This window comes from Porites lutea, chromosome 14 (genome assembly GCF_958299795.1).
Source record: "Porites lutea chromosome 14, jaPorLute2.1, whole genome shotgun sequence".
NCBI lineage: Eukaryota > Metazoa > Cnidaria > Anthozoa > Scleractinia > Poritidae > Porites > Porites lutea.
This window is the reverse complement of record NC_133214.1, coordinates 8,234,732-8,257,076: the sequence shown is the minus strand read 5'-3', so window position 1 is coordinate 8,257,076 and position 22,345 is coordinate 8,234,732. Positions and strand designations below refer to the sequence as shown.

General features: G+C 38.1%; 1 protein-coding gene across 2 annotated transcripts; it reads right to left on the bottom strand.

Moving 5' to 3' along the window:
• Window positions 1-85: 85 nt before the first annotated feature.
• Window positions 86-20,832, bottom strand: LOC140925070 (transmembrane protein 163a-like). 2 transcript variants are annotated; one of them, XM_073375024.1, is made up of 8 exons: window positions 20,696-20,832; window positions 12,641-12,763; window positions 10,197-10,240; window positions 9,194-9,288; window positions 8,334-8,430; window positions 5,614-5,725; window positions 4,487-4,628; window positions 86-2,891 (listed from the first exon to the last, which is right to left on the bottom strand). In XM_073375024.1, exons 1-8 carry the CDS (start codon window positions 20,697-20,699, stop codon window positions 2,837-2,839), a joined length of 672 nt encoding a protein of 223 aa, XP_073231125.1. In that variant the 5' UTR covers window positions 20,700-20,832; the 3' UTR covers window positions 86-2,836. The 2 variants fall into 2 exon arrangements, with proteins under 2 accessions (XP_073231125.1, XP_073231124.1); XM_073375023.1 differs by lacking the exon at window positions 20,696-20,832 and adding an exon at window positions 13,137-13,552.
• Between the last annotated feature and the right edge of the window lie 1,513 nt (window positions 20,833-22,345).

Genomic DNA, 22,345 nt, shown 5'->3' with positions numbered 1-22,345 from the left:
CAATGTTTTTTGAAGAGTTAAAGTAACCTTTGAGGTAGAGTTAATTGATTATTCCTTTAAGATGGGGTCGGCTTTATTTACTCCAAAGGAAAGATACAAAGAACTCCATTGGTAATAAGAGGTATTTTAAAAATACTGGGTAAAAACAACCCCCAAAACCCATTATTCAAAACCTAAAATTTTTACTCCACGTTTAGAACTAAACTCTTTGAAAATTACTTAGTGTAAAGCATCTGAATTTGCGTGCGGTGCAAGGATACACATGCACAGCAGAAATTTAAAAATAAACTGTAGTAATATTTTGTTAACAAAGTTTATTACCTGTTACTGTATTAAGACAAAGTCATCCATCATATCAAAATTTGCTATCATTTAACGCGATATTAGCAATAGTAAGTTTAAGTTAAGTTCCATAGATTTGTAAAGTACTTGCATGTAATGGTTGAAAAAGCTTAGCTCTCAGGCGTGGCTAAATCTGCATGTTAGGTTTTAATTACTGCAAAGTTTATCTTTACACTGAAGAAGAAGGTGGTATAAAAGCTATGAAAATGGTTTTGTCCACGTTTTCTATTAAATTAGACTTCAATATGAGCCACATTCTCTTTATCAAACATACACGACGACATTTTACGTCTGTCGATTAATAGACCAAATCTTATCCTTTTTGTCGATTAACTGGAACCAGCTTGAAGTCAAGGAATTCGTTTAGAAGAATTCTTCTACAAGGCTTGCAACTATTTTTTAATGATATTCTACGAGTTAACCCTGACTGCAAGCTAATTCAACTTCATTTCCGAGAATTCGAATTTGAGGTGGATTTCCACTTTCGCAAAATTTTTCCATGTGTACACACGTAAATTTTAAGCGCGTAAATATATTAGAGGCAATGTATGGAAAGTCCAGCGTAAAAGTTGCCTCTATTTTATTTACGCACCTAAAAATTTCGCGACAGTGGAAATCCACCCGTACAGTCTATTTAAATCTCCCTTCGGTTTGGTTACGGCAGAAGTAAGTAATTTAAAAAAGTTACGGTTTACCAATTATGATGAAAAATTTAATTCTAGATTAGAATCAACGTAATACGGCCATTTATACGAGAAAAATAAGACGCGTCCTAAACAAGCCGTAAAATTCCCGTATAAACGGCACATTTCGTCTGAAATAAGCGAGGCGTAGCCTAGACGCGCTTATCTGAGAATAACCCTTAACACTTGTTCTTAAATAAGACGCTTCTTTTCTAAGACGAGAAAACCTTCGCGTCTTATATAAGACGCAAACGCATAGTGTTCTAAAGTTGGCAACAAATTTAGCGTCCGAAATATCTTTAAAGTCTCGCGCGTACCAGTCGGTCTATCGCCTTCTTCCCGTCTTTCTCGGATTGCTCCAAAAGAGTATTCTTTTCAACTCTTCTACGGCAAATGGGGGTTTTCACGCTTAGTAGCGAAGACTCCGCCATCTTCATCAATAAGATCCGCAAAATTTGGCATCTACGGCAAATCGCAACACGATGCCGTAACTTTGAAACACGCGCCATGTTGGGTTGCCGTTGCTGGACTCGTTTTCATGAGAGTGTTGCCCGTAGGAACAGAAATAGGACGTGACGAGGACTTGAACCATTAATACGTCCTGCTTTCGTCCTAGGTAAGATATGCTCGTTTTGCGTCTTATTTAGGACGTGTCTTATGTAAGACGCGTCCTATTTTTCCTCGTAAAAATGGCCCCTATCGGTTCCTTAAGGTACCCCCCTTGCTATTTCCTAAGACGCAGTGATCGACGAATTTTGTTTCATAACTTCTTTGGTTTAATGTGACGGCTACGAAACAATTAAATCTTAAGAGGGCCATGCTTTTTCAAGCAAACGGCGTCTAGTGAAAGAGCATCTTGAGGGTACTGTTAAAAGAAAAGGCTAGGAAAAACTTCCCTCGAAAGTTCGGGTTCATAGCCCTCTTTTTCTCAGGGCAACAGGCGAATCGCCGCTGACCTTACCGTTTACGTTTTTGCTCATTAGCATTAGCATACAAGATAACTTCTAGAAAACGTTGCCGTCTATACAAAAAAGGGTTCAAAAGTGAAAGAGTTGGTTAATTTGAGCAGTTTGTGAAATTTTCAGTTCCTGGAAAACATGAACAAAGGAAATATAGGCAATCAAAACCTGCGAAAAATTGCTGGGTGAGAAAAACGTGAATGAGCTCATGCATTCTTTGTAAATTTTCGAGTTTTTCCAAAGAGAATTTTTCCGAAACTATTCGCTATATTGGGCTAAAACGTTTAGGATATAACTGAAATTGGTATGCTCTCTCAATAATCAGGGACTTTACTTTATTACTGGAGCGTTATCAGATAATGATAAGCATATGTTAATGAGGCCAAAACTGACTGTAAACAAGACAACCAAGGATTCGCCTATCGGTTCTGAAAATTCCGAAGCAATATCAAAGCGGAATTCAGGAGGAATTACTAGTTGCAGACTTTTAATCCGACTATTTCTTTAAGATTTATTTGACATACCCATTATATTAATAAAAGACCGGGTACCAGAAATTTAAACTCTTATAATATTTAGCAAAAATCCTCGTGAGTTAAGTCAACATCGAGTTGTGCATTATCTACATCTTAGCTTTCTAATGTACACGGTTATTTTATAAAAAATACATTAGTCATTTAACCTTGTTCTGTAAAATTAGGACCACCTGTCCAGATCAGTAACAAGATAACAGCTGTATCATTGCAGATACGGTAGGTATTTAGTAGTTTGAAGGCACTTTTTACTCAAACCTTTCGATCCAGTCCCGTGCTGCGTTTTTACAGGGAAAACTGTACATTAACCATTGCTTAGTTACTTGATCTGAGTTAATGTATATTCTGTTTTAAGCAGAAGATATAATATAGTCCTGCAAAATAAATAAATTTACTTGTAAAAATATTAATCGACTTGTCGCTTTTAACTTGAAGTAAAGCAGAAGGCAAGAGGTAAAACACCATGGCCAGTAATAACCATAATGTTAACACGGATTCAACGTTTGTTTGTGTTTACATTAATTATTAATATTATTAGAACAATAATTTTGCACTTATGTATCTGCTGCTATGAAACGATTACTTTTCTTCTTGAGAATTCGCAGGGAAACATAGAGATTCGAGGGAAACTAAATTAACTAGCTTCCAGAGAGACCAGTATGTCATAACGGGCTTAGCCACTTAGTCAGCGAGCGGTCAAAATTCGCGGCTAACATTGCACCGACCCTCACGTCATAGATTGTGCAATGATACTCCCTCAAAGACTTTTGGCGGGAAACAGGTTCATTCAAAAATCATATCCCATGTGACCTCAGAGTACCCAATAAGAGCGAGCGTGCAAATTGTAGAAGGTCCACACACGCGTGATCAGATTATGAGTGATGGAGGGTCCAAACGTGATTCATTAGATTGAGTTTTATGCATTCCATTCATTCTTAGTGGATGTTTTAAAAATGAATGCCGGCTGCGTACGTGTCACGCAATCAGTCACAAAGTCACTCGATTGCAGTTACGATGGTCCTGCTCTGAGGGTGGGTCTGGGAAAGAGAATTCGCTCTTCTCTCTCTCCCTCTAGCAAATTAGGTTGCCGTCACCTCTGTAGCGACCTTTCGAAACTACGATGGCGACGGCAACAGGAACGATAAAAACAATAGGTTTCATGATGAAAACTCTACACTTGCAACACGCTCTTTGTACATTTCTTTGCTGTCCCTGCACAACTAAGACGTGAAATGACAAAATTTTTAATCGACTTGAGACCGGGAACGGCAGGGCGATAAATTTTACTCTCTCTCTCTCTCTCTAAAATAGGACGTGGTCCCCTCTCTTCAATTCCAACCTATTACTTCCCTACTTTCAAGTAACTGGGTTACCTGGTATTAGGGCGGAAAAGTTTCAAAGGACGCGAAGTCTGTTTTAGCGACGTTTTTATTGGCGTCGCCGCTGTCGAATCGTAATGCTACCTGCAAACGGGCGCAACAATTCCCAACATTGTTGGGCCAACAATGCTGGGAGTTGTTGCGTCCGTGTTGGCAGTGGTGTCCAAACGGATGCAACAACTTCCAACATTGTTGGGACCAGCTACAGTGCATCGTCGGAAGGATACAACCCATGAGACTTTGTAAACTTCAATTCGGCAGCCATCTTAGCGTGTACGTGGCCCCAACAATGGATCCAACATTTTTGCACTACGTTTCGGCGATCACGGAACAAAAGAAATGTTGGGAGTTGAAGGCTCAGACGTTTGACCGGTTTCAAACTTTGCGCAACAACTTCCAACAAGCAACAACCAGCAACAGTGCAAACGGACGCAACACGTAACATCCAACAATGTTGGGAGTTGTTGGCCAACAATGTTGCATCCGTTTGTAAGGGGGTGAAGGCCCCTTTTCTTTGTCTGGCAACGTGGTACTACGACTGCGTCTATTATCAGGTAAGTTTAAAGTTCATTTGAAAGAACAGCACCTACCTGACGCCATAAATAAATAAAACAAAACCAATAAGGATAGAAGCACAAGCATCTAAAAACCAGACGTTAGGATTTTCGTCGTAGATGAGAATACTCATGGCCATTACAAAAGCCATCACGGCCTCTGCTGTCGAGTTAAAAGCTGTTGGAAGAAATAATAAATAGTTACGTTGATACAAGGTCCCGGATAAACAAAATACACCTGGAGTTTAGCGTGAGTCCGCAGAGGCGCAGCGTGAGATTTTGAAGGTGTAAGCACGGGAAGAAAAGTTGGAGCGCGAAAGGTGCTCCAATCTAGGAGGTCTAGAAGCATGCTCTCCCATAAAATTTTTAAAAATTAGGGGCTCGGAAATACCATTTTCTGCGTTTTTCGCAGTATTTTACAGTAAATAAATACAAAGGAAAATACAGTTGTTAGTTGTTTATTTTACCAATCTCTAGTCAGGTTATCGGTAACGTACGGTGTGAGAAAAGAAAGGGGCAAGCAAGTTAACCCTTTCAGCCCTAAGAGTGATCAGCATCAAATTTCTCCTTGTAATATCAATGCTGTGTAAAACACAGTGGTCATGAGAATTATGGACATGATCACACAAGATGAATTTGCTTGATATTTTATCAACTTCTCCCCACTACTTCTGTAGGATATGAATAGGGGCAACAAATGAGAATTCAAATTTTGATCTTATGGTTTAAAGGGTTAAGGGACTGGTAAGGCTAACACTGTGAAGCAGCAGGGAAGGGTAAGGAAGATAGTTAATCGCCCCATGTAAGGGAATCCAAGACAGTCTTGGATTCTGGATTCCACGCCGTGGATTCTGGATTCAAGTCTTTGTCAGTGGAGGTTGGATTGCAATCCTTAGTGTGAATCCGGATTCCTTGAGCTGTATTCCAGGTTCCAAAGCCCAGGATTCCGGATTGCACAACCAAATTTTCCTGGATTCTGGATTCTGGATTCCACAGGCAAAAATTTCTTGGATTCCGGAATCCGTATTCCCTTATATGACGCGGAGTCAACGAATAAGCAGTGATAAAATCTGCAATTTATGCCCTTAAGAGATAAGACAAGCCTCCTCACCCCACCCCAGTCAGTGCAACTGAAGGGAGTACCCTAAGGGACTATGACTTACCGTCTGTTCTTAGGGCTTTGCTGTCTACTTTGTAGGCGATGTGGTATTTGAACCAAGCTAACGACACCATGAGACCGAAAATTGCAAACGTGGTGATTAACAACGGTGTGTTCTGAAAAAGAGTTGAGACAGTTAGGGTGAAAAAATAAAGCTTCGACATCCAACCCTACACCGCTTTTGAGAATCAACAGAACGTGTCAAATATTTCAAAATACTGGGATCATAAACGGTTCGACTTCAGCTTCATGAGCTTCATGAGCTGGTTAAATCTGCCCTAGAGAAAATAAAAGCAAACAAAGCGAGAGGTCATGATCACATACCTCCACGTGCTCTGAAGGCGTCTATTCCGTCAATAACACAGCCTTTAAGCCATTTAATAAACACTATCATTAGTTCTAAAGAGGTTCTCACTTCCCAGAAACGAGGTGAGATTGTGCCGCATTTCAAAAAGGACTCGTAGCTGGAGAAAGTGAATTATAGACCTGTTACAGTTCTTCCATCGCTTTCCAAGATCTTTGAACATATCCTACATCAACAACTGGCTGACCAATTTGAAAATATATTCTCCACATGGCAAGAAGTGTCCAGAGGGGTCCCACAGGGCTCTATTTTAGGACCTACACTATTTAACATATTCATGAACGACCTGGCATACGCAATTAAACAATGCAAAATTGTCAACTATGCAGATGATACAAACATCCATTGTTCCGGCAAAGATGTTCGTGCTGTCCAAAACAACCTTAGTATCGATCTTGAGAATGCTACTTCATGGCTTATTCAAAATGGCATGAAACCTAACCCAGATAAATATCAGGCTATGGTACTTGGCAAAACAGAAGACAAATTGAACTTTAAATTAGCTAATATTGACATTAAAACCACAGAAAAGACTTGTCTTCTGGGGGTTGTCCTTGATAACGAGTTAAAATTTGACGATCACATTTCAAGTATTTGTCGCAAAGTAAGTGCTCAGATAAGTGCTCTGAACAGATTGAAAAACATTTTGCCACTTAAAACCAAGGAATCGCTTTATCGCGCATTTATACTGCCGTATTTTAACTCTTGTAACCAAATCTGGCACCACTGCCGAAAAAGAAACACTGCTAAAATCGTGAAAGTCAACGAAAGGGCTTTGAGGTACATCTTCAATGATAAAAGTGCATCTTATCAAGGTCTCTTGGAAAGAATAAGACTCCCATCATTGGAAACGCGAAGAATCCAAGGCATGCTATTGACAATAAACAATAGCACATCGGACAAAGCTCCACCCGCAAATTAGAGATCTTATCACCTTACGCTCATCCAAGTACAATCTTCGACATGATTATATCCTTTCACTGCCTAAAGTTAACACGACTAAATAGTGTCTCAAATCTTGGAAATATTTTGCCGCTAAGAAATGGAACGAGCTAGCAAATGACATTAGAATTAAAGCAGGCACCAATGCAGTGAAGAACAAAATTCGATTGCTTAAGTTTTGATTGAAATCGGGAATTATAGTAATTGCTGCCTGTTTCTTGTTGTTGTTGTTTAATCGATTCTTAGCTTTTACAGTTTTCATATGATGAACTATTGTATATTTTTAGTCTTTAATTTCAAACTTTTCTAATATAATTTTGTTGCTGTTGTTGTTTTTCTTTTTTGGAATTTTAAATTTTAGGAATATAATTAGGGCCGTGGATTACCTGTAAACTAGCTGATAGCTAAGCGTAATATCCAGGTTAAATAAAGTATCGTATCGTATCGTAAAACATTTTGAGGATACTATGGTATGGAGACCGTACTGCCATTTGCACGTCGTCATTCGTCGTCCACGGGAAAGTTTAATCATTTTTCTGGACAAACGGCAGATATTTCATTTCTCGGTTATTCATTGTTAAGATCCTGCTTCGGAAAACCGCGACATCTTTCACTCTCTGTAGTCCGGCAGCGCTCTACCGACTGATCTAGGCCAGCAAAGATCACCTTATAGTCAAACTTGGGGCCTCTAAATTGCAAGTTAACAGCCCTCTCGCCAGAAACTCAGTAGTATTTGTTAGACAACTAACTGATGTAATATTGTTGCCATCCATATACAATGAAAAAAGATTCGCGCGGCTGCTTTAATTTGTATCTAGTTATAGCCATTGAAGAGAGATTGGTGTGCAGAGAGGAACATTTCTCTCGCAGGAATTGGCTTAACGTTTTGTGCACAGAAGTAATAAAGTTAGATAGTTTCTCCGATATGTTATAAATGTTATGTTTAGATCGTATCAGTGACAAAGGCGAGCCTCTCGTTCTGGCTACACAAATAAGATCATTTTGATATCTGATCTGAGTAAGATTAGGGACAGTGATCTTTTCAACAGAATCACAAGTGACACTGGTCATGTATTGTATGACTTGCTTCCACCTAAACGTAATAGGGTTCTTAGAGAAAGGGGCCATGACTTCATACTCCCTACGGAGTAAAAACGGAACGACTGAAACGAGCTTTTGTCAATAGGTGTCCTTTTAAATTTATTTCTTAATATCTTTCAACTTATTTTTAATTTCGTAATACATATGAAAGTTTTTTTATCTTAGCTTAGTTCGTTATTGATTGTAAAACCACACGTATGTTGTGACTGGCTTCTTAATAAAGACTTCTATCTAACTATCCTTGCTAGAAAATAATGGGGGCAACTCTTGTTCTCATTATTTCCTAACACCTGCTACGCTGGCTAAGTTTCTCCTACCCGAATTGGCTCATGGTCTATGCTCAGCATATAGACTGCGATGGACAGAACAATAAGGCCAGAGAGGACAAAACAAACGCCGATTGCGATACAAGCTCTGCAACACAAACATAAAAATGGTGATTAAAACGCTTTTATTTTGGGACTTTGAAGCTTAACCCTGTTCAGAAGGCCGGGGGGAGGCTTTTGAGGTCCCCCATCGCTTAAAAGTTAAATAACCGTTTAAGCCATGACCACCGGGCTTAGCGACTTCCTGGTTATCTGGGAACACTTTAAAGTCATCGTGGATCTGCCAATAATGTTACTAATAATGATGTCACATTGCGTCATTGTGTCAATCAAGCCCGAAAAAAAAACCAATTAAAATTCGTCGAAAAAGAAAAAGGGCGCTCTCTTTGCTCCGAAGGTTACGCTTTGTCGCCGTGCGCTACGAGAACAATAGGGACCTCACGATCCGACAACGGAGACGTCCATGAAAACGTCGCAGAAAAATAGGCTTCTTATCCTTTGAAACTATTTAGAAATTATCCCAAATCGCCATGTTAAAAAGAAAAGAAAGGAACTGAAGAGAGGGGACCCGCGTAGTTCAGACAGAGACGGTAGAATTTATCGCCTTGCCGTTCCCGTTCTCAGGTAAACCTAAAATTTGACCATATTACTGTCATAGTCGTGCCAGAACGGCAAAGAAATTGACAAAAAAGCATGATGTACGTGCCGTTGTAGTTTCGTAAGCTCCATAATAGCAATGGACCTACGGACATACTAACACGGGCGTTGACATACTGCCACACAAAAAACAAAACAAAACGAAAAAGAACGGTCTGAAAAAGGTTAAAAAACATAAGGGGAATAAAGCTTACTTTCTCTCCCTTTCATAAGTATATGTCTTGCCTTCTCTGCCCCTAAAGCGCCAGACTACCACCGCTGAGGAGCATGCGTCTAAAATAGCTGCGAGCTGTGACAAATACAAGAGGGAATAAATACATGCTCTCCATAAATAAATAAATAACAAATAAAGAATTTGTTCTTTACCCTCGGCATTATTTATAGCACTAATGCTAGTAGGGCCGAGCAGGGTTAAGAATCCGAACTGGTAGGAGGCAAAACAGCAGGCTATTTTACACGCGCGGCTGAGGATTCGAACTAGGGACTACCGAGGACAAATCCAGGACTTAACCTCAGGGCACCCGAATAGCAAGTGGAGCGCTCCAACCACTGGGCCACGCTACCTCGTCTTAAAAGAAAAGACCTATTAGCAGATCTGAAAGGAAATAAGAAATCAAACGAGCGAATCGACAAGTGTGGAAATGGACTATGGGAAAGAGGCCGATACAGCACAAACAAACAAAAAAAGAGAGAGAGAGAATCAAATTGTTTTATAATGACATACATTGACTCAAGCACAAGAAATGTTTACAAATTTAGCATAAATCTGAATTGAAGGCAAAATCGAGGCGGAGACAGCGAATGGCGGCCGAGATAAATTAAAAGTTCAAAATACGCTCGATCAGACCCTGCTCTTTCTAAAACCTGATGAAACTGAAGTGCTTGTAAGCAGAAATCAAGTCTTCGACAAACCACAAAATAAAAAGGGAAAACTACGAAAAGCAAGTTGTGATAAAGTACCATGAAAGAACCCATTACGTTAATCAAAACTGTTCCCAGGGGCAATTTTAAAGTTTCACATATAACCTGTTTTTGTTTCCATTTAAAACGCAGATGACGTCAACCATTATAGATATGTCAGCTGTACCAACACTACAAAATTAAAAGCTTTTACCGCCCGGTTCGCCATTGAATAATTAAACTATTAAGCACGCTACTTAAACATAGAAGCATTCTTGAGATAAAAACTGATCTTACCGCAAGTCTGAACGCTGATGGAACTCCATTTATGGTCGAAAGTACTAAATTAAGGGAAAAGAATGGTTTCAATCTTTAAAAAAACAGTCGGTCTGTCTTTTAAGGGATCGGGTGGTTAGTTTTTTTGTATAAGCCTTTAAAATGAACAATTAAACTGAAGAAAGTTATTTGACGTTTCGATGTTTCGAACATCATTATCAAGACACTTAATTATGGTTTTCATTCTTGATAACGGTGTTCGAAACGCCTCGAATACCGTCTTCAGCTTAATTTTTCTTGTCTGTCTTTTCTCCGCTTTATTTTTTTTACGATATTTACAATGTACATATTTGAAATTAGAAAAAATGTTTGCTTTATATAATTGGACCCGGTCAAAAGTACACTGAAACGTTATTATGGGCTGCTCAGTATTAAAATAATGCTCATATAGTTTTATAAATTGTGCTTAATTATATCTATTCTGGTTCGTTTCTAATTTTCTTTACACTACATGAATTTTATTCTAGGTAATCTTCTTCCTTTAAGTGATAGAACTGGGTATTTATTTTTTCCTTTATCGTAATAACAACTGCGGGGGGCACAATATTAGTTGTTCCAGGTGTATCCCTCTCCAATTTAGGAACATATGCAATTTATAAAGTTAATTGATGTAATAATGTACTAAACTGGAGAAAATAGAATACAGAATACAGACCTGGTTCAAACGTCGCGTTTCACCTGTACCGCATTTAATGCTAATAGATTCGGTACATGTAAAATGCAACGTTTAAACCGGGCCTTAAATCCTTTCTTTTATTTGTATTATAATACACATATCAATAAAATGTAAACAGCAAGATGACAACTTTTTACGGAGCTTTCTGTCCTTTTTTATAATTGCTCAAGAATGACCTTCAAGCTTTTTTTAGCCTGTCTCACCATCATTTACAATGAGAAGAAATAAATAAACATGAACTCAGATTCCAAGTATAACTCTGAAGTTTGTGGGCAAAACCCCCTATGGTGTTTGTATTCAATGATATTCTTTTGACAGTCATACACTTTTTCAGTATACCAGTTTTGGGAATCTAAAAGAATTTAGAAACTTGGGACTGAAAGGTCATGATTGGTAAGTAGTGTGACGTCTTTGACTTCTGCGCTTGCAGTAACCTAAGATCAGGCCCAATTTTAGCGGTTCTCATACATTCTCTCTAACGGCTACCGCTAAAATCTCTTTTCGTTTCGCCTTGCCCGCCGGAATGTAATTTTAAAAGCGAAATGAAACTAGAGCCTGATCTCAGGTTAGCTTAAGGTCGGTAATTAAATCTTTTCAACCTTGGCTGAGGTTTAGAAAAATTGCCCCAGACTGCACAAAAAGCAACAAACTGAAAAATTCTGCTGTTCGTAGTGTGACGTCATCGTGCAAATAGGGACCTTAAGCATCGACGACGACGACGACCGCAGTGAAAACCTCACTAAAAAATGAGTTTGCGTCCTTTCAACCTTTGACGCGTCTATTTGGAACCGCTCAATTCGACAAATGTAGGCAAGTTTTCCTGGAGTTGAATTGTTAAGGACTTTATCCATGTTCAAATAGAGAAAGGAAAATTTGTCTTCATATATGTCCTTGTCCTCCGTGAAACGTCGCATTGGGAGGCTTCACGTCTATTCGTGCAGCGGACGTCAGAGAAATGTACTAAAAAGCGTGATACACGTGCAGAGCAGTACTTGTTTTGCACATAAAAACAATTGTTTTTTGACGTTGTTGTCGTCGTCGTCGTTGGTAAGGTCCCTATTGTCCTAATTATTGAACACTGAAATATCTGAAAACTTTTCCCATATCTTTAATTTGCTAATCAATGAAAATTTCCTTTATATTTGATTTGAACTTTTCCAGCTCATAACGCACTAATGGGTTTTGACTTTGAAGCCTAAGGGCCTGTTTACATGGAGTGGGGGACCCCGGTCTAGTGGGGTTGGTCTCTTTTGTTTTCACGCTCTGGCGGACACAAAACAAAAGAAACCTACCCCACTAGACCGGGGTCCCCCACTCCATGTAAACAGGGTCTTAGTTGATATATCTACTGGCAGCTGCCTGCTGGCAAATGTGATTTTTTTTAGTGACGTTAATAATTTATGAAGTAGACCCATTGTAAGGAAAATAATTTAAGAACACTAAGTTAAAAAACTAGGAACCCACATATTTTTTTTCAGTTGAAAGAAAACGAAAAACACCATTTTTGAATAACATGTTACATTTTGTCAAATTTTCAATTTTTATTTTTCTTCGATGCATGGATCACAATATAAATCGTAAAAAACCTTTCTCCTACAATATATACAGACGCAGGTTGTTGCTTTGCACTTTGGCTTAGTAAAACGGTCAACTACATGCATGCAAATATGTACCAAAATTAAAAAAAAATAAAATAAAGAAATAGTTATGATTAAAAAAAAATACTCACCGAAGTATACGCCTCCTAAGGCCAAGGAGGTCACTGTTGATAGGTATGAAACAAGAACAGCAGATCTGAACCACAAAGCTGAGATACTGGTGTTAAGTTTATCCATCTCGCGAAACATCTCCTCTGCAAAGCACAAGTTTAAATGGTATTACATTTGTTCAAGACCTAGTGCGGTATAACGCGTGGTTCATATGGTATATTTTTGGAATAAAGGTCATAGATGAAGACAAACAGTGAAATATATAGCTTATGACTACAGAGCGAACGATATAACGTACATGATTAGAAAATTGAATCTAAATATGCGCAATATAGTTCTCAACTGTACAATTGGTTTTATTTGAGAATAGTCATACTGCCTCTATCTAACGAATTCACGAAACATAAGATAAAGACCAAGAAACATTAGCATGGTTTCCTGTCGTTGAAAGTCAAAATCTGAAAGCTATACATTAGATAAAAGAAAAATAAACATGCTATGCTCATATACACTGACCTTCCTCCGCACAACGGTTCGCGCGTCTTTGCCGTTCCAAATCAAAAAGCCGAGACGCATTTTGGAACTGAATCCACCAGTCTTTCTTAATCGATACCGTACTCGATTTACTTGCTTCTGACATGTTCAATATCGTTTTAGGTCATTAGATTCGCAACAAGAACCGAGCTCCAAACAACCCTTATGGCTTCCAAAACGCATGCATGAAATTTGAAATTCAGTGTAAAATATAACAGCGATGCGTGATAACTTCTAATGCCAGTGTTTTTGTCCGACGGGTTTTGTTATTTTCCCATTCTACTCCAAATTTCAGCGGGTACGAGCAGGTGAAAATAGCATGCAAGCTATCAGTGAATGATGAATTTCTAATTTTTAGAATTTTAAAGAGACCACGCAGCGAGGACAAGCCATAGGTTGCAAGCAGACACGTTTGTTTGTGATTCAAAACACTCCCCCTTTGTTCTGCGAAGTCTTCAAATAATCATTTCTTTGAAATGCAAATTCTTGGCCGTATCTCGCGGTGATATAACAGCTAAAGAGTGATAAATTTGGAAGTTAAAGCTATTTAAGAGAAGCGATAAATTAGCACTCTGTTGGCTGAATTTTCTTACTACTACTAGCTGTTTTATTTATAGAAAGCTTGAAGGATAAACACAGCTTTCTCTAGTTTTTTCTGTTTTCTTTTTAATTAAATTTAGTAAGCATTAAAAGTGGGCTTTGCCTAATAATATGTAAATTATAAACGAATTGGCTTAAAAGCATCGCTCAGTGACACAAACTGTTAAAAAGAGCTATGGGACTCAATTTAAATGTTTCTCGACCAATCAAAACCTAAACAGTACTCGACTGACTTTGAGTCAATATGTCTTCGAACAATTGGAAATTTGCTTTAAAAGTCATATTTCGGTAAGAATATTAATTAATAATTCATATAAATTTGACAAGTTTTATTATTTTTTTTACGAAAGCTGATTCTCAGTCTAGGGGCCTGTTTCTCAAATGACCAGTAACTTTTCGGGCCCGAAGGCAAATTTTAAAATCAATACTAGCAAAGTTGCCTGTTCACAAATCCGTCAATTATGCCGGCTTCTTTTACTAACATTGTATCATTTTCAAAATTATTGAAATTTTGGGCTTCAGTGCAAACACCACAAACATAGAAGAACTTTTCGGGACCGAAAAGTTATCGGGACTTTCGAGAAACGGGCCCTAGGGCTCTTAAAAGTCAGAAACAGCCGGCCAAAATGATATAGGCTCTTTTCAAATGTTGGCTCTTGAAACCGACGGTGCACGGTTAAAAAAAAAAAACCCGTTTCGGAGTTGCGTAGCTAACTGGGGAGACTTTCAAATTTAAACTAACGATAAACTGACCCCACCATATAAAAGGTCATGTTGAGATTGGTTAGGCCCGTTTCAAACGTCACGCTACTGCCGTGTTAAACTAAATTGATCGAATTAAATTCGACTTTAGCACGGCAGTAGCACGACGTTTGAAACCAAGTCGTGCTACTGCCGTGCCAAACTAAATTCACAAATTATAAACACATTAGAATACAATATAAATGACTCCTAAACCCCTTTTCATTTTTTCATTTTGTTTTCCGCAACAGCTATTTTATTCGACTGAGTTAAATTCGACGTCTAAAACCAAGTGGTGCTACAGTCGTGTTAGAGTGGTGCTGAATACGAGCCAGCTTAGAACGGTAGTAGCACGACGTTTGAAACAGGCCTTATTTGACCAAGTTTGGTGCTCTAAAGTTGAACAGGAATCAAGTTATGACTCTTGAAACATGATTTTTCAGTTTTTCTGTTAAACTGTAAAATTCGTCATGCATCTTGGAAGGAACTAATTCGAAAATCACTATGTTTGCCAATTTTCAGGAATATCACAGAAGTCGTGAAAAAAATTATGAGTTTATATGGTTTTGGGGGACGCTGTCACAAAATTACAGACGTTTGTACGGATCTCTAGCCATGTTTCCAGAGTAATAACTTGATCCCTGTTCAACCTTGGAGCACCAAACTTGCTCAAATAACCAACCTCAACATGACCTTTTATATGGTGGTCTCAGTTTATCGATTAGTTAAAATTTAAAACTCGCCCCAGTTCCCTACGCAATTCCGAAATGGCCAATTGGACAGTTCTAGTTATAGTTGAATTCTCTTTACCATTTTACGATTGGGTTTGAATTGCGGAATATTATGGGGTAGGAATAACATAGAGCTATTTCGAGGAAGGTTGTCGGATAAAGCGCACGCGACAACCGCAAAGGGTATTTTGGCTCGTTTTGAGTTCACTGTTTTTTAAAAGAAATTTACTACAGACTTTAGGGTACGGTGACTAGGGACTACGAACTACGGCTGGACGAGTGTTGTCCTTTGTTTGTAGCACTGGGTTGAGTTAAGCAAATGTAGAACGTTAAGATTGCACTACAGACAAAAGGTTACGAGAGAAGAGGCGGAGAGGGAAATAATACGCAACGATGTTCTTGTTTTCATGTTCAGTTCACAAAAATGCAAGTATTTTGCATTTGATCTTATCTTAAGAATAATGAACAAATTCTTCCATACCTGGGGAAGCACTGATTACGTCGAGCGAAATTGGTGAACAAAGTTTTGGTTACACAGTTTTTATTTTTTCGCCATGAATACTTATGTCAAATATTAAAGAAATAGACAGAAATAGTAATAGTTCATTTATTAGATTTAGAAGATGGACTTCTCCGATTACTGATGTAGTTTGACGTATTGAAATCCCGAGTTTCGATTACCTCAAAGATGTTTAATATATCATTTTCATTCAGCAAATACGATATAAAAACTCGAATAAACAAAGGTTACACAAGCAGAAAGACGCACTAATAATTTCGAACAAACATTGAAATTTTTTAAGTGCGAAGAGAGAGTAAATTACCTCCATGATTTCTGTTCTCGGCCGTCAATCTGAATTCTGCGTATAAACAGCTAATCTTATTTTAGTTTTAGATAAAAATGTAGTTACAACTGTAAGTGGTTCGAGTATATTAAAAGAGTAAATCTGAGCAGAAATTGGACACAATTTACATATTTCGCTTTCCTCTTACTTAACAGGTGAATTAAAAAGTTTTTTTACGAAAAGACCAGATTCTAGAAACCCCGAGACGGCAAAATGCGGGCAAAATGTTCTCCGTAGTCGCGCCCACGCGAAACAGCTCCATAACTCACCGTAGCCGCAGGACTACGCGGGAAAAATGAACAGTCACGTGGTTCTGAGCATGCGCAGTAGCGTGTTTAACAGTAGTAGTAGTCCGTAGTCATTCTATCTTAAAGTCCCTAATGACAGGAGAGGCCATGGACGTATGTTGGTGAGCTGCTAAAGGAAATCAACAAAAGTAGGTTCGACAGCTACGTACACAGGTGTATTGAGCATATCCCATATTACCTTTCAGGATTGTCGCGTGCAAATTTCAGTTTTCCGACAACCTTTCTCTAAATAGCTGTATGTTGCGAACTCAACGAGGGCCATCGCCAATGCCTAATTTCAAACCGAGGAGGGCTGGGTAAAAGTCCATGTATTATGCGATAAACAACACGAGACCAAAAAAGTCAGAAAGAGGAAACCGAGACTTACACAATCCTCAAGTTTGTTGTTTATCGGGAACGATAAACATCGCAGGGCGGCGCCTTACGTTTACACGGCCAGAGCCTAGGAACCGTGCATACGCCACTTCCACATTTCCCATAATACACCTTATTTACCCCCTCCCTCCCCCAAAATTTTGCATAAGCATTGTTTTCTATTTCTCTTAAGGTGACTCGACCCAATTTTTTGGGGGGGCTCCCATCCTACTTTGAAGCTCTCTGGTATCCCCACCTTTACTTTTATCGTAAGTCTAACACATAGAATGGATAACATATAGATCAATCTACAATATAACATAACATTTTTTGCTATCGGAGTAAATGTCACGTGGTTATAATGCCACGCCCCTTTGAGGTCTGAGTCGAAAATCTGCTGTTGCCGGCATTTTTTCGTGAAAATCTCTCGGTTACACATAGTGCGCATTAGTGCCTTGCGCTGAACAGAGTTTCACCAAAATCGCAAAGACCCAATTCGAGAAATTCAGCGGTTTCCAAATTTAGGTCATAATTTATGCGAAAATGATAAGCAAACTTTACACGATTATATCTAATAAACTATGAGACTTATCCCTCTATTTTGGGGATCGTTATAACAGATGGGTCCTTACAAGTCAGCAAAAAGCTTTAGGGTTTTGTAAATGCGCGCGATTTCGAGCAAAGCAAACATATAGAAATTATAGTTTTAGCTATTTGTTGACGTTTGTCAGCGTTTAAGAGTCCTTCTCACGAAAAAAGCATTTTCTTAAAAATTCGTAGTGTTTTTTCCTTCAATTTTTTTCAGGGCCACAACTGATTAACTAACTACCCGGATTCTGAATTTCATGGTCATTGAAAAACTGTGACATTATCTTCTATAAGCCCAAACTTGAGTAAACATTGAAGTTTTTTAGCGTTTTGGCTGAGTTTGTGCTTTGGGAGTGTCTATTGTTTCTAGTCTGTCATGATACAGCATTCTTGTTCAGCAAGGGTGCAATCACTGCGCTTGGCTGACTTCCGAATGCTCACCGAGATATGATAATTTTGGTACAGTGAGATAGGCCATCGCGTGATACATAGACGTTTAACTCACAATTTTTAATCAATTCTCGTGCTTCTTGTGCCTTTGCAAAAAAAATCAAGAAGTGCTACACACTAAATCTACTTATTATTAAAAAAGTATCATTTTTCATAGGTTTAATGCAAGTTAATAATTAAACCAACTCGTGACGGGAATCCCTTCTATTTTCTCATACTAAATTATCATATCTCGCTGAGCATTCGGAAGTCAGCCAAGCGCGGTCATTGCACGCGTGCTGATCAAGAATGCTGTATAATGACAGACTAGAAACAATAGACAACTCCCAAAGCACAAACTCAGCCAAAACACAAAAAAAAACTTCAATGTTTACTCAAGTTTGGGCTCATAGAAGATAATGTCACAGTTTTTCAATGACCATGAAATTCAGAGTCCGGGTAGTTAGTTAATCAATTGTGGCCCTGAAAAAATTTGAAGGAAAAAACACAACGAATTTTTAAGAAAATGCTTTTTTCGTGAGAAGGACTCTTAAACGCTGACAAACGTCAACAAATAGCGAAAACTATAATTTCTATGTGTTTACTTTGCTCGAAATCGCGCGCATTTACAAAACCCTAAAGCGTTTTGCTGACTTGCAAGGACCCATCTGTTATAAGGATGCCCAAAATAAAGAATTGAATCTCATAGTTTATTAGATATAATCGTGTAAAGTTTGCTTATCATTTTCGCATAAATTATGACCTAAATTTGGAAACCGCTGAATTTCTCGAATTGGGTCTTTGCGATTTTGGTGAAACTCTGTTCAGCGCAAGGCACTAATGCGCACTATGTGTAACCGAGAGATTTTCACGAAAAAATGCCGGCAACAGCAGATTTTCGACTCAGACCTCAAAGGGGCGTGGCATTATAACCACGTGACATTTACTCTGATCGCCAAAAATTTTATGTTATATTGTAGATTGATCTATATGTTATCCATTCTATGTGTTAGACTTACGATAGAAGTCAAGGTGGGGATACCAGAGAGCTTCAAAGTAGGATGGTACCCCCACAAAAAAACTGGTTCGAGTCACCTTAAGACGGCTGTAAAACCCAGGAGAAATGAAAAACAAAGGTTATGCAAAATTTGGGGGGGCGGGGGGCAATAAGGTGCATATGAGAAATGTGGAATTGGTGTATGTTTTTGAACGGCAAACAATACTGCAAACTGTAAAGATGTAGTCAGGATACGGGGGTAAAAGATTCGTTCGTTCAAAAATTTATCCGGAGCCGTGTAAATGGGCTCCAGGTTAGCTCTGTGTTGAAGGTTGCAGAGAAGAATTACATTCGCTGAAACTAGTGGGCCATCCAAGAAGTTAACAATTAAAAATATTAATGACTTCGCACTTTAATGATCTGAAAAATAAATATCGCGCGAACTCGAAAGCAAATTTCCTGCAGTTAAATATTCCTTATTTAATGGGAGGTATAGTTGCTATAACAACACTTCAAAGAAAGAATGAGTGAGTGATTTCTGAATGGACAATTGCATAAATTTTAATTTTCGAGCGTCTATTCCAGGTTTCGTTACACCTTGCACATTAGTACAAGAGCATGGCTAGTGTACTTACGATTGCTTTTTAATGTGTAAAACAAAAGAGAAATCTTTACGCCAAATTATCACGATCCACCGAGCGGGATTTAATTAAGAAGATTTCCACCAGAGGACAAACACGGAAATCAGCCGAACATCGTGCATGATATTCATGAAAAAAAATTCAGAGGATAAGCATGTCTTTTTTCTTTTTTTCAACAAAAAAACTCACAACTTCGCTCTCTAAAGCAATTGAAAGTTTACAGTAACAAGTTGCCTTTCTCATATTAATTACAATCCTATAGCAATCTCCCGTCCGTATTTAAGCCATGAGAAGTGTGTAATTCTCGCGTCAGGTTTGTTTATTCCAGCGGGAAGCAATTTTATTGTCACCTGTTAAGGCGATTCTCTGTTTAATTCTATCTAATGAAACAATTTTTGACATAATATTTTAGTCATAACATTCGATTGATTGAGATTAAATGCTGGATCTAATCGGACTGTCACACTACAGCAATGATTTTATTTTACAGCTACCCGAATTTTTAATAACAATAAAAAATATTGAGATGAAGTTGAACTTCGATGCTGAATAAAAACTAAGATTTATTTTTATTTCGATACCGTATCACCTTGAATCTGTTGTGTTACTCGCGCGCTCTTACGAATAATTTCTCTAGCTAACGGGGATCAATTTCCTTACATCTCAGTCGATAGAACTAAATTTTTTCTCAATAAGTAGGACTGCCAGCTTTCAGCTGACATTAAAAGCTAGGACTGCAGAAAAAAAAATTAATCGCTGTTCATTGCGTTGATTATCAATGGGATGTTATCTTAAAGTTTGTTTCCTATGTCGACAGCCTGACACGTTCTGTAAAAGCAGTTAATGAAATGTCGAAAAATGAAAACCTTTTACAACATTTTGTTCGATCTCTTGTCACTCTATATTTCATTAGTGTTAGTGAAAGAAAGACATCGTTTTCTCTCCGATTGACATTTGAAATTTAGATAGTTCCCTTTTCGGCGTCAAGAGCGCAAAGATCAATGTTACCTGTAAACAGTTAACAATGAATATTACAAGAAATTTCACATAAATTAATTTCAGCTATGTTATGTCTTCGTTTATCTAACACCGCTTTAAAAATCAGCATGTCGTCTAGTTCAGTGTTTTATTTTCGCTGTTTCTTTAAATGAACATTTATCTTATCTACCCTACCGAAAAAGCAAAGTGCGTGCGCGCAATGGCTCGCAACAGATAACATAGGTTTTCAATCATTCACTCTTTGCTGTAGAAGAGTATACATTAAAAATTGGGTTTTAATATGCCGATTAAAAAAAATTACTACTTACCCATTTTGTTTCAATTTTTCCGTAGAGATAAACTGCAGAAATTGCTCGGAACTTTCTGTTTAGTTGTCCTCTTTAACAAAAACTCGTCGGCAGGGCACTTTTCTGATGTGATAATATCTACAGGATGAAGAAATGATTTATTACTACCCTGACAGATGTGATCAATTCATTAATTCCCACAGCAGCATGAATAATTCATAAACTACGGTTGAAGCTCTTATAACGGCCACCTCTAACGGCCACTATGAGAAGCTTACGCAACGACGACGGCCAGTTCAACGAAAACGGCAAAAAAGCAATTAAGTTTAGATAAGTAAAACAATAACTTTTCTACGTGCATCACGCTTTCTTTGTACATTTCTTTGCCGTCACCTCAGGACTGCGACGTGAAAGTGCCTCATTTTACGGCGTTTTGTGTACGCCTGTTACGCAGAGGACGTGAACGCAAGACAACAACTTTCTTTTTCTTTTTTTCTTTTTTCTACAGTCTTTTTAGATTTCAATTCCAGAAAAATTTGCCAATATTTGACAGGTTGAACTTCAAGTTTTACTCTCTCAGTAACCGAGAGAGTAAAACTGAAGACTAGAAGAAATCGACTGAAACAGCTGACTGAAATTCAGGCTGAGAAAACGGAAGTTCAGTCGAACACAATCTCGACCCAGAGGTCTTCTGCGCATGTCGAGGAGAGAGATCAAGTTCGTAAGCACTGGGGTCGAGAATGAGTCGAATACAATGAGGTCATGAAGCATTGCGCATGCTTTGTAACTAATAACGACCGAATTTACTTAAGTCCACTTTTTATCAGATTATATTTTGATAATTACTCACTCCATGGTGAAACCGCCTACCACTAATCACCCTTAATTCCAGGATATTTTTGTTTTCACCCCTTTTGAAAACAGCCCTTTTCCATTTTTTTATAATTCCAAAATCTTTGTATTTCAAGCAGGTATTATACAACTGTATACGCGTACGTTTGAAGTTATAAAATGACTTTGGCGTAATCAGTTAACAATAAACTGTTTTCGTCAGATTTCAGCTTAAGTTATCGGATGAACCGTATGTCATAATGCGTTGAGCATTTTTCATCGTTGAACTGGGCTGGTTTTCTTCCCCTATCTTATTAGCGCATTTATCAGTGTTGTACTTATGCCAGTCAAGAGACACTGAGGTGTACAGCAGCCAGTAAATACAAAAAAGGGAACCCTACGCATTTTTTTGTAACAGAAGCAATAATAGTGTTTAAACGACATTGATGAAAATTCACGGGAACGCTTTAAATTAAAAAGTATTTTACACCTTTTATTTGTATATGTTACCTTCCTTAAGTATGTCAAATTTTAATGTGATTTTCAAAAGCCATATAATGTTTTTCCTGATATCTAGCGGACAATTGGCGAATTGGGTACAATTCTGTAAAAATCGTTGAATTGATCATTTTTATCAAAACAGAAATAACCTAGAATAGGCTTGCATTAATGCTTAAACTTACACTCACCCGCGGTAGAATATGTGAAAATACTTCTCTTAGAGCTAAAGTTCCTGAAGTCAAGTTGTCAAGGCGATTCCAGCTTGGTTCACCTGTGTTTTAATATTCATTCCTACATGGAAACGTAAACGAAGCAGGATTTCAGTTGAAGACTAATTAT